Genomic DNA, 12,889 nt, shown 5'->3' on the forward strand with positions numbered 1-12,889 from the left:
TTCTTCCCGAGGATGGAGAGCCTCATTGGACCATCCCTTGTCTCTGGCAACACACGAAATAGTTCATACGCTTTACGCCATATTGCCGCAATAACGTGTAAGTTCCTACGTGACCAAACAATGTAAATCGTCTCTTTCATCAATGATCAATTGGGATTATTGATATTTATAGACGGCTATCTGCGTGCGACAACTTTACCGTTATTTATTTAATGAAATAATAAAATATACAATAAATTATGATGTGTGAGCATATATCATTACAGTATGTTAATGTTAAATAGTATATCTACTGCAGAGTAATCAATAAGAACAAAATGTTAAATAATAAAATTATTATAATTAAACATAAAATACGCAATATGACAGCACTGCTCTTATTTTATTAGATAGCTACTACAATTAGTTAGTCACTGGTACACCACCAGTCATCGAATTATCGACATTACATTCGTTTGTGCCTCGTTGAATTTTGAAAAGACCTTTGTCACCCCATTGTGCGTTCCACGAATTGACCATTAACCAATACGGGATTCCATCTTCTTCACCCCAACCGATCAATTTTACGGCGTGTCCTCCCAAGTATGTAGCATTTTCTGATTTTACGTAAACACCTAAAATCCATCGTCAAATCAAAATTAAAAGTGCGGTTAGAATAAAATTATAAAAATGATGTATGACTATAGTATATTATTAGTTTACCCGATTTGTAGCTGGGAAAATCGTCATATACATCAAATGATGCTTCAATTGGCCCGTAAGTCAAAACGTCCTTTTGGATGCTGCCGTAAGTTAGGTAGTAGTAGTCACGTGCTATAAACATTAAATAAATCCAACACATTTAATCACGAGCAATCAATTTTCAAAATAAATCATACTATATCTGTGATCTTGGTTGTAATCGAGGTCCTGATCTCCGTAACACATTCTCGTGCATCTGTGGTTTTTTTCCATTGGTTTACCACTGCATGTATTAGTGCCGTTTTCGTTACGTGGGCAGGGTGGAACTCGGTATGGTTCACATCCCTAGAATAAGTATACATAACAATCGATTAAACAACAACCGACTTAAATCCTGATACTGGATTCCTCCAAGTCCAAAATTGGACTTCGTTATTGTGACGACTTCAATAGCCGCGAAATAACTAAAAAATTTATCATAAACCATGTATTTACACTTTCTGCAAGTATAGCATTCTTCCACTTTGTCATAATATTATGATCGTATAATATAAATAATCGGGCTGAGATTTCGATGCATTTTTCATTTTTTTTTTTCCAGAAGTTGCTGTACAATGCTCGCCTGGTCATAAACCCGTAACGTGTATTTTTGAATGAAAATAAGAAAATTTATTTTGCATTTTTTAATTTTAACGTCATTTACTTTGTTTTTAGGGTATTATGGGGTTTTTAGGGAATTTTTGGAGTTTTTGGGTCTAAAATTCAAACATGAAATTGTATTTTAAGATTTTACACCCAAATGCGAGTTTTAAATACATATATATATATATTATTTTTTTGTATAACAAACAATAAAGTAGGTACAAAATAGTTAAAAAAATATATAAGTAAATAATTGTATTTTCAAATTAAAAGAAATCCAAGTTTAAATTTAGCCTATGTAAAAATTATTTTAATCTCTTTTGTTTCAATTTAATTAATTTAATCAAATATTATTTAAAATGTATACTAAGTTTATTAAAAATAAAAACAATCAACTTACATTTTTTAGTGCATTAATTAGAATTTTTATGACATTAAATAATTTTTTTAAGGCATTTTTTAGGGTTTTATAGGGCATACATTCCCAGCCTTAATCATAAATATTAACAATTATGTGGTATCATAATAATGGACTAAAATTGTGGGGCTTGATGGAATTGGAATTATTACCCCTAAAAGATTAAAATACTAGTCTTAACCCCTAAAGTATATTTAGTACCTACTACTTATCTTTTGATTACTCCAAGTTTTCATAAATAATGGTCAAACTAATTTTTAAACGTTTTTCTTAAAAATTTTTCGTTGTTTGTTCAACTACTATTTTTTAAGTATTCGTGTGATTTAAATTGTCTAAATCCTTAAAATGTATTATATATTATATATTATTATATATTCACTAAATCTATACAATTGCTTAATATGTCCCTAGCTAACTTATGATCGTGTACATTTCGTTTATGATATACTCGTAGTATAATAGTATGCTATAGTAATATACATCGATGATATCATTATCACTAATCATTGTACAATATAATATCAACAAGTCTGGTACAGCATTTTAGTATTAAGAAACATATAGTTCTATATACCTATCATTTGTTATTTTTCATTCGCCAACAAATTCACCTCGGAAAATTTTATCAAATGTTCGGTAAATGATAAATGGTCATAAATCATCATTGAAAATTAAACTACCATAATGTACAGATAATAATATGTACCTATTATTTATCCGAATTGATCACTACGTTATATAACATTACCTCTCCAGATTTATAATTTCCTCCCGTGACCAGACCATGTTTACTAAAATATTCCCAAGCTTTAATTGGGTTTCCTCCGTGACATCCAAAACCACACTTGTGACAACAAAACGTTATCTCTTCGGCGGACAACAGTTTGTTGAAATCTCCGTCTGTGGCTATACACAAACGGTCAGCAAATGCTGAGCTGGTTCCGAACGCCTATGGATATAAATATATAATTTCATAAATGTGTTAAATTGATTTTACGATTTTTTCCGCAAACAAAATTGCCGATAAACGCACCCAGCAAGAACCACAGTGTCCTTGGTCGCGAACTTCTCCAATTGTACGGCAGTGTCTCCACTTTTTCCTTGCGTCGAATTTTCTTGGGATCCAAATATTTTCGTAAGCGTCATCGTGCGTTTTGAATAGGTCGATACTCGCCTTCTTGGCAGATTCCACCCCCGTAGATCCCAACAGTTTAATGATATCTTCTTTTGATGTCTTCGGATCGAAGTTCATACCGGCCTAATAAACGTTAATCGAGCATTAGCATTGATCATAATATATTTGTTTTTATTTATTTTATAAAATATCATCGTCCAATTTCGTAAAAACTAGACAAGATAATTTATCGAATCAACAAAGTAGGTGCAATATATTATATACAATGATATAAAATATTTAAATAGCTTTATCGTAGTATTTTCATAGAATTTTTATTTTTTATTTAAAATGATATTTACAATCTTTACTACAAAGTATAATAATAAATTATTAATATTAATATATATATATAACAATTATTGAGGTGAAGAGAGACCATGAAACGTTATTTGTCATAAAAAATAGAAAATAATTTAACGATTTAATTTAGGTACAAATATTTTTATACGAACTTAATATTTCAATAAATTCATAGATTTATTGAATATGTTAATAAAAAGCTGATAATTATTAGTGTTTGGTTAATTTATAATATAATAAAATAAAGAATTATAATTTAATAAACGTTTTAATAGAATACCACACCACAAAGTGAGTTATAAGAGCATAAAATATTGCGGTTTATTTGTATGCATAACTAAAATAAAAATATAGAAAAATAACGACACCTCAAATCACAGACAGTAACAAAAAATTCTAATGTGATATCCTCTCGTGTGATGCACTGAAATTTACACAAGTCTATATAATAAACTCATTGCTAACCTCTCACCACTCCTGCTTAGAATTGGTCAAAACCATGCTAATGTATTAATTTTACATTAATTTTATAATTGTGCGGTGGTAAACATTTCAACATTGAAATTGTTTAAGTTGTTTTCGGTCCACAACAATTGAGTCTATAATTTATAACATTTTGACTACACTTTATAATTTAAAATGTATACATTATAACAATAAAACGTGTACGTGATAAATCAAACTAATTAAAAATTGATCAAAAAAATATATTACTTTAGAATCAGCATTATTTTATTAAATGATTTGATTTTACAATGATCTTATATAGGTTATCATAATATAATTATTATAAACAAATCATATCGTAGGGCTTATATTAGTGACTTTGATTTATCCGGGTTAAGGCCTATCTTAGTTTTATTCTAGTAACACTGACACACTGTGGATGTATAGCCAATTAAAATAATTCGTTAAATAAATTAAAACATAAATATTTTATAAAAAATATTGAATGTTATTTATTGATAATTTTTAAGTTACACATTTTTTTATGGACATTATGGTCTTATATTATAAACACAAAAAGTAACGTAATATCGAGGAATTAGAAATCCATATCACAAATCGACAAAGCATTTATTTTATAAAAATCTTATTAGATAGGTACGTTAATTCATATATAAAAATTGTCATTATCCTTTTAATTTTACTATTAATAAAATAAATACATACCCTAACACAAAAAGTATTTTTGATATGACATAATAAATACTACCTATTAACATTTTAAAATCAAATTTTGTAGACAAGACAATTTAAAATTGTAACATTTAAACCAAATGAAAATTATTTACTGTAATTTTTACTCATCGAGTAAGTATTACTATTACTATTAACAGTATTAACCCTGTATAAGTGTGTAATACTAACTTAGAGTATTATAATGGAGTATTTAGGGGTGCCTCAAAGGGAATTTTCCCCGAGAGTCAAAATTCTGATTACCATAAAAGGACACTAGTGCTCAAGGTTCAAAGAACCTAATAAAAACATTTTCTAAACAAATTTATAATAAGTCTTGTTTAAGGGCTCTAAAATAAGAAGCATTTTTGTGGGGTGTTAATAGTATTATGCTACGTCACCTAGCACCTCGTAATTCTGTCAATGTAGTTAAATTTCAATGGAAAATAGGCGATGCTAAATTAATAAATACGTCACTGGTTTTAACTAATGGACATTGCTGCAGAAGTTATTGAAAAAATTCAATACCAAGAAAAGAGTGCCAATGTTCTGTATAAAAGGTGTCGACTGTGTGAAGTGAATCACTGTTATAGTTGTGTTAAATTTGAATTATAAATCATTTAAGATATCATTGCTTAAAAAATGATTCTGAACGGAAACAGTCTATCAGCCTACATCACTAAACATATTTTATGATTTATTTTATTATTAGTGTTTAATTATTATAATATGATATTATTGTTAAAATTTTAAAAATGTTATGCAAGGTTCACTGTAAGTGAATAATATAATATATATATATCTGTTTAAATATAATAATATAATAATAAATAAATAAAATGCATTGATATTACTTTTTACAAGCGCTTAAAATTCAAATCTTAATGAACTTTATATTAAACTTAAATATTTACGAAAGACAATGCTGTTAGTTACCTTAATATAATTTAAAAAATTTTAATCGTAGGAATTTGAAACATTACATTATTTACTATAGAAAATATCATTATCAAAATATTCAGATTAAATGTAAATGCAATTTATATAATCCACAAATCTATTCACAAACATTTCTACAGTATGACTTATAAGTTGTAAGAAAAAATAGTGTAAGCTATACCGCGTACTATACTAATGTCTTATAATTAATAGTATAATTTAATTATAAAATATAGAATCTAACACATCATCGCTACTTAAAATCATTATTGGATTCGTATTGATCATATAAACCAGATCCATTACAGAGATACTTCACAGATTTTAATAAACTGAAAATTTTTATTTTATTATTTACAGATATTTAAAATTTACAAAATTGTCAAGTATTATTCTCGTAAATATTTAATATAATCAAAAGTGTACTCAATCGGCCTAAGAATAATTATTCTTCTGCCCACCAAAGTAACAATCATAATTTTCCGACTAATAATTAAGAAAATACTAAATCTATTTTGAACACGTTAATTTAATTTACCACCACCACGAAGGGGCGTCATTTTCCTTGTTGCGGAATATACAAATGTTGACCTAAATTATTATGAGTTATGGCCCATCTTAAATTTCAATACGCCAATGCGTCCTATTAAATTAAGGATAATTCTTTATTTATAAAAAAAAAATATTCCTAATTTTAATATTTAATCTATTATCTCTAAGTATAAGTACACGTAAATTGTAATATGTATTATTGTTGGTGTTTACTTTTGCAGTTTTGCCATTAGTTTATCGGTCCATACGTAAAAACAGCAATCAATAATACATTTATAAAATAGGCCTATAAAATATGTTTTTAGGTCTATTTTAAAATTGAAGTATTTGGTCAATTAAAACACCTATTTTGATACAATATATTTGTTTTAAATATTATTAAATAACAATGATAGTGACAAAAATGATTTTTTTTTTTTTTTATATTTATTAGTTTTGCAATCTAAACATAGTTATTGGTCTAATAAATATTTTATTTTTGCGTTCTATCAATTTGGTGAACCTATTAAATAACTGAAATGACGACCATGCCACCGCTTTAATAATATAATATACGATTTTTCTTAAAATAAGATACAAGGCTATTGTACCCTGCACTCTCCGGGCACTCACTATGCATTTTTTTAAATTAAATAAGTTAATATTTATTATTGACAAAATATATTAGATAGGCATAACTTATTAGTAAGTTATAAAAATTATGTACATACATTGTTAAATTAACTTTTATTGGTAAATTAGTTTTAAATAACTTTCTAATATTTATATTATTTAAATTATAAAATACGAATATTGGCGCAAGTGTATTTTATTATTTTTACACATCTTTGCTACTATCTATTGCAACCTCTAAAAATTAACCCTAATTAAACCATTGACTATAAATATTAAACAGTTAATTTAGTCTAAATTTACATGAATACATACTAAATTCACTTTATTTATCACCAAAGTATCAATTACAGAAAACTTGAAAGATGAAGACAACTATATAGGTACTTTAAGAATATGATATACCTATAATAAGCATACTCATGAAATTAATAATATTTTTCGTGGAGTGTCGTATAATACCAATTGTAATGAAATTGTCATTGCTCAATTTACTGGAAATATGAGTCAAGTGAGATGGCCATTAGACGCAATTATTCTCCATTAAATTGCAATGTAATATTTACCTGTATAATATATTTTCCAATTAACACCGTTATAACTTATAATAATAAATTACAAAGCGTTTATTTATAAATAATAATAAAAATGAATCTATTCGGAAGTATCAAGACGGTATAGTATGGTACACTGCCACCCAATTATACGCACGACGAATCGAAATTATTATTACATATCTATAAAATAATAATACATCCATAGTAATCATAGTAATAATTTATAATTTTACTACTTTGTACATGTATGTTTATATTGTTTGATGTTTAATTTAAAATGTAAAGCCCGACTACAACAAAGCTCTGATAAATTAATTTCAATCTTGACTTCAGGGTAAAATTATTCATATTTACTTGAACAATTTCCGTTTGTAAATTAGTTTTCGATATTAATTATAATAAATAAGAGTGAACGCAATTGCTGATCGTGTGTAAGAAAAATATACAATGTTATTTAATTTTGTCTAAAATTAAAAAAAAAAAATTAATTTTAGTAGTTTAATTATTTTTCTTATTTGAAAATATTCCAATAAAACAGTTTTAGAAAAAGCTTATTTTAGATTCCAAGCAGAACGATGATTTAATTGTTTTTACATTTTTACAATGATTTGAAAATAATTTGTATTATAGAAAATATAGTTCAATTCTATAAAATACCATTCTTGTCGAATCTAGTATAATTCAAGTGGAACAAAAAAAAATTCTCATTAAATACTATTTTTTAAATAATTAATAAAAACAAAAATAAAACAAAGTAAAACAATATTTTTTACACAAAACCAGCTTTTAACAAAATCGATTTTGTTTTATGATATTATTATTTACTGAATGCAATACAAATTATATAATATAATATTTATTATAATATTCAATTTAAATTGTTCACTAATTTTTAGAATTAGCATTTTCTAAATATGATAATTTTTAAAATATTTTAGCCCATTTTGTCCTATTTATTTATGTGATTTTTTTTCTATAAATGATAAAAAGCAAAAATAATGTATGTATAGTCGAGACAGTCGAGTCAAATTAGACAAAAAATCGACCCTTGTGCGTTATTGTATGATCTGTTCTCATAAACTTTTTGGACAATAAAAATGGGGAAGGTTTCTGATAGCAACGTGAATCTGGTTGGTACTTTGAGAATCAAACGTAAAAATTCAAATTACTATATTTTATAATCGAGAAAAAAAAAATTAAGCAAAAATGTGAAATTTTATGCAAATTTGATTTTCGACCAACTTGATTTTGTTTTTTTTTTTTTTCAATAAATGCAAAGTAAAAATTCTTTACTAGGTATAAATACTTAAAATTTAATACAAAATAACTTTATAAGTTATTTATTTTTCAATTAAAAAATATTGAAAATATATAAACACAGTGTTTTTTTATAAACGTTTAGATTTTAAAGTGATAAAATTCATAAAAATCTCAAAAATGTACAAATTATATTGTAGTTAGAATTTATTTTTTCATAAATAAGAGCTTATAATTTATACAAATAAAAATCTACCAAAAATTCATATTGATTGTTTATGAACATTTCAAGTTCAAATTTTTACGACATTCACACGTAAAATAACTATTTCTCCTCAAAAAATTTTTGATATTTTATTGTATATAAAAATTATTATATTCATTAATCATTATACATATGATAAAATTTTCAAAACATTTAAATTCTCTTTGAACTATTTATAAGCAAGAGAGACATTTTCAATTTGTTTTAGTTTTTTATATACATTTCGATAAAAAATTATTCGATGAGTCAAAATTCTTGAAATTTTATTACAAGATTCCACACAAGTTTTTCTTATTTTTGTTTAAAAATACAAATACAAAATTCTTCAAAATTGTAAAAAAAAAAATCCAAACTTAACTATTCTGTAGTTAAAATTCATAAAAACTTTTCTTTTTACATCTAAGTTTTAAAAAAGGAATACAAGATTTTTCATAAGTAATTCATATTGAAACCATAAAATATAAGAAATATAATACAAAGGCAATTATATTTTATAGACTTTGTAAGTTCAAATTTGGATGAAATTATTTATTTAAACAATAAATAATAATATTAATTATTTTTTTATAATTTAAAAAAAATTATTTGTAGAACTTAAAACTTTCAAGTATATTATATTATTTTGAATTATATAAGTTGATATAATACAGTATAATTATATATTATTATAATAAAATAAATAAAATATTTTGGGAAAAATTATATCTACCTACTAGAATACTAAAATAAAAATAAATGACTAAATCAAAATAAAATATCAAGAAATATACTTAGTACTAATAAACCATCTCTGCTCAGAATTGTTTTTCATATACATTATATTATTCATTATTATTAATTATTATTCATATTATTATAATACATTATTGAATTAAAATTTAATACGCCCATAATAATATAGTGTCCTAATCGGCAATAATTAATGGTATGTCGGTAACCAGTGACTTTTTTCGTAAAGTTTCTCAAATTTATATAGTATTATATGACATAAAGACGTGATAATAAATATAGTTACCTATTATTATTTTGATTTTTGAGGCATGAGTCTCATATAAATATTCCATAATCGGGACGACCCGTTGGCCGTACAATCATAAGATGTAAGTAGAGTATACTTCTAAGTATCTCAACCCATTTTTCGAATAGGTAATGCTATTGTAGTAAGCCGGTATGGATCCAAGGGGAAGACAAAGGGATGAAAGCCCCCTCCCCCCCTGTAAACTTTGGCATGTCTTTGTAAGACGTCTGTTTTCGGCAGCCGATAAAATGCACTGTCTTGCCGATGGCGAAAACGGCGTCTGATAGTAAAAAAGGTACACATAATTTTACGAAATATATATTACACGAAATTAATGAATTATTGTTATATAGCTATCTGTTTTCGTTTTATAAATACGTTATTGTACATGTTCTGTGCAGTACGCACGTTGCACTCGATTAATAATATCTTTGATTTAAAATATTGTACCCTTGATATATATTTTTTAAATTATAATTCTTTAAAATACTTTTATTTTATACTGACTTTTTTTTGATGATAATGCATCTGTAAAGTTTTTTAGTACATTTTAAATCATAAAGTTCGCATCGTCAATCCAAACCAGTATTAATTTAGAATCTCTTGCTACTAGACGTAAATCTATAGATATTCGCTTTATGTCTAAATTAATTAATGGTATTATATCCAGTCCAGATTTATTGCATTCATTAAAATTTAATGTTCCCCAATATATTCATGGCATCGCGCACCGTCTTACGTTTTCAATACAATTTCATCGTACTTCATATGGATACAATAATTCCCTAGATCGTATTGCTCGAAAATGTAATAAGTTGAGAAATGTAGATCTATTTTATATACGCGTAATTTATAATCAGGGTTCGGGACTTATAGCACTTAAAAAGATCATTATAAGCACTCAAATAAGCATTTAAAAAACTTAAATTTGAGCAAAAATAATTAATAAAAAAAAAAAACATTCTTTTTACATGATAAAATAGGTACCTAATACAAATAATTTGTAACTGTGGTAGGTAAAAATAATATAATTAAAGACTACAAAAAAATATTGAAACAAAATGATTTATTTAAAAATTAAATCTTTATATTATACAAAAATCAAATTTCACTTTCGAGACATTTTGCCTTATTGTTTATAGATTTTCCGAAAAACTCATAAAAAGTAGAAAAACTGATTAAAAAAAGCGAAAATAATTATTAAAAAACTGGAGATAAGCATATTTTTAAAAAATCGTTGAAAAAAATCTAAAAAAAAGCGCTTTCAAATTTAATAATTGAACGTGTTTTATCATGACATACATTTCCATAGCACTCTGCTACATTTTAAGCCAATCCATAAAAATAAGCAAATGCTTTAAGTCCCGAGCCCTGTTTATAATTAATAAGCTAAGTTTCCTTAATATGTTGTAACTATCTTTTCCATAGCCAATGTTATTGATTTTCATTGAAATTAATTGTTACTTTATATTCAGTATTTAAAGCTGTTACTTATATCATTATGTTCGTATATAACCTTGTACTGTTAACTTTATTATATCACTGAACTGTACTTGAGCCTTAAAGGCGTTTATATCAATAAATTAAAATAAAACACATACTCTCCCCCCCTTCATACTCTGGATCCGTCGCTGAACATTATAATCAGTATGATATTACATTATTGTTGTGATGTTATTATTCGAAAAAAAGCTACTAATACGTCGCGCGTCGACTGCAATCCCGCGACTCATCGTGACATCGATTATATATTCACACAACTTTATCAGACGAATCGTACCTATTAGTCGTATGTTATTTGTGTATTGTATAAAATATCAGCTATTCTTTGAATTTATAAAATACACAATAATATTATACAAACACTCGTTTCCGCCGACCGGCGTGCGTGACACTCGAAGTACACCGTGTTGGTACCTATTCAGTTATTATTTTTTGACAACGCCCATCGAAAATAATTCACTGAAACTTTACCGATGAGTACCTAACCTACCTATTATTATTAAAACACTAAGACACTTAGCGGAGAAGAAAATCGTTAAGATTAGAGAATACAAATTATAATATATTATCTGATCGTTTCGTCGTATTTTGATTTATATACATTTTTAGCACTACCTACCTGTATAATATATATTATAATATTGTATATGAGTGAAGTGCGTCTATTGCGCCGCGATATAGATAAACTTAAAACGACATTAACTTTTAGTACGAGTGTTGGTGTATAAAAAACATCTATCGTGTGGTGCCTTTATATGAACGTGAAAATATTAAACTCCGGCTATTTTGAATGTCATACGTATGGTGACTAGACGTACTCTTTTTCGTAGGACAGTACTCTTTTTTGACGTGTGTCCTAGTGTCCTTAACAATAATGTTAAGTACATGATATTGTACTGTTTTTTTTTAAATTATTATGGGCTAATACGTGTTTATGTGTTTTTACTGTTTTTTATAATTTGATTATAAATTTATATTTTATGGTTCGACCTAATATTTTATTGGTTGGTAGCACGATTTAAGATATACTAAATCATATGTATTTAAATTTTACACTTGGTATTTTTACCTTTAAAAAATAATTTATACTTTAGTTTAAGTTTACTTTAAATTCTTCAATATCAAAGTATTTTCATCATAAAGACACATACTAGATGAGTTGACATTATAATTTCAAATAATTGGTTTTTATAATTGATAATAATAATAAAATAATTAGAGTAATCAAATTAAATAAGAAAAAAATGTTATAGAAGGTAATTCTTATGGAAATATAGGTAAAACGGATAGAATATTACACGCATTGGGCAATTACGACAGAGAAGGAGCTATTTTTTAAAAAATTTTTTATCTGCAGGTCACCATAGTCATACGGATATTTTATTTTATTTTTATTTATTTTTCAAGAAGGTATTGTTCGTAAGAACGTAATTTGGTATATTGTAGTCTACGAAATTCAAATCTACGAATCTTTGGCTACGTGAATATTTTTCGTATTAATTTTAGACTTAAAGTATGACGTCGTGACGTAATTATTTTAATTTCGTACCTACACGAACGTCGTGAGGATATATAATTCGTACATCGGCACATCGCATAGCCGTCCGTTCTTAAATAACAATTAATTATGGCGGTATTCTTACTTACAGTGACGCCCCCCATCCCGGGAGGGGAGGTAAGGGATTATATTCTCGCCATCGCTGTCCTGTAAATCCCCTTATTCGCGTGTACTACATATTTTGGTACTACCATCATAATTTATTTAAATGTATTATTACTTATAACAGCC

General features: G+C 26.2%; 1 protein-coding gene across 1 annotated transcript; it reads right to left on the reverse strand.

The window, feature by feature from the left end:
* Positions 1-318: 318 nt before the first annotated feature.
* LOC113559255 (cathepsin B-like cysteine proteinase) lies at positions 319-2,995 on the reverse strand. The gene is made up of 5 exons (XM_026964909.1): positions 2,775-2,995; positions 2,490-2,690; positions 879-1,026; positions 703-813; positions 319-614 (listed from the first exon to the last, which is right to left on the reverse strand). Exons 1-5 carry the CDS (start codon positions 2,991-2,993, stop codon positions 403-405), a joined length of 891 nt encoding a protein of 296 aa, XP_026820710.1. The 5' UTR covers positions 2,994-2,995; the 3' UTR covers positions 319-402.
* Between the last annotated feature and the right edge of the window lie 9,894 nt (positions 2,996-12,889).

This window comes from Rhopalosiphum maidis, chromosome 3 (genome assembly GCF_003676215.2).
Source record: "Rhopalosiphum maidis isolate BTI-1 chromosome 3, ASM367621v3, whole genome shotgun sequence".
Classification (NCBI taxonomy): domain Eukaryota; kingdom Metazoa; phylum Arthropoda; class Insecta; order Hemiptera; family Aphididae; genus Rhopalosiphum; species Rhopalosiphum maidis.

Excerpts from the sequence above, each read along its gene's own strand:
- LOC113559255 (XM_026964909.1), bottom strand. The coding sequence starts at position 2,993 with ATGAACTTCGATCCGAAGACATCAAAAGAAGATATCATTAAACTGTTG. Across the intron at positions 2,691-2,774 it reads GACACTGTGGTTCTTGCTGG|GCGTTCGGAACCAGCTCAGC; the intron begins GTGCGTTTATCG and ends TTATATCCATAG. Across the intron at positions 1,027-2,489 it reads GAAATTATAAATCTGGAGAG|GGATGTGAACCATACCGAGT; the intron begins GTAATGTTATAT and ends TACTTATTCTAG.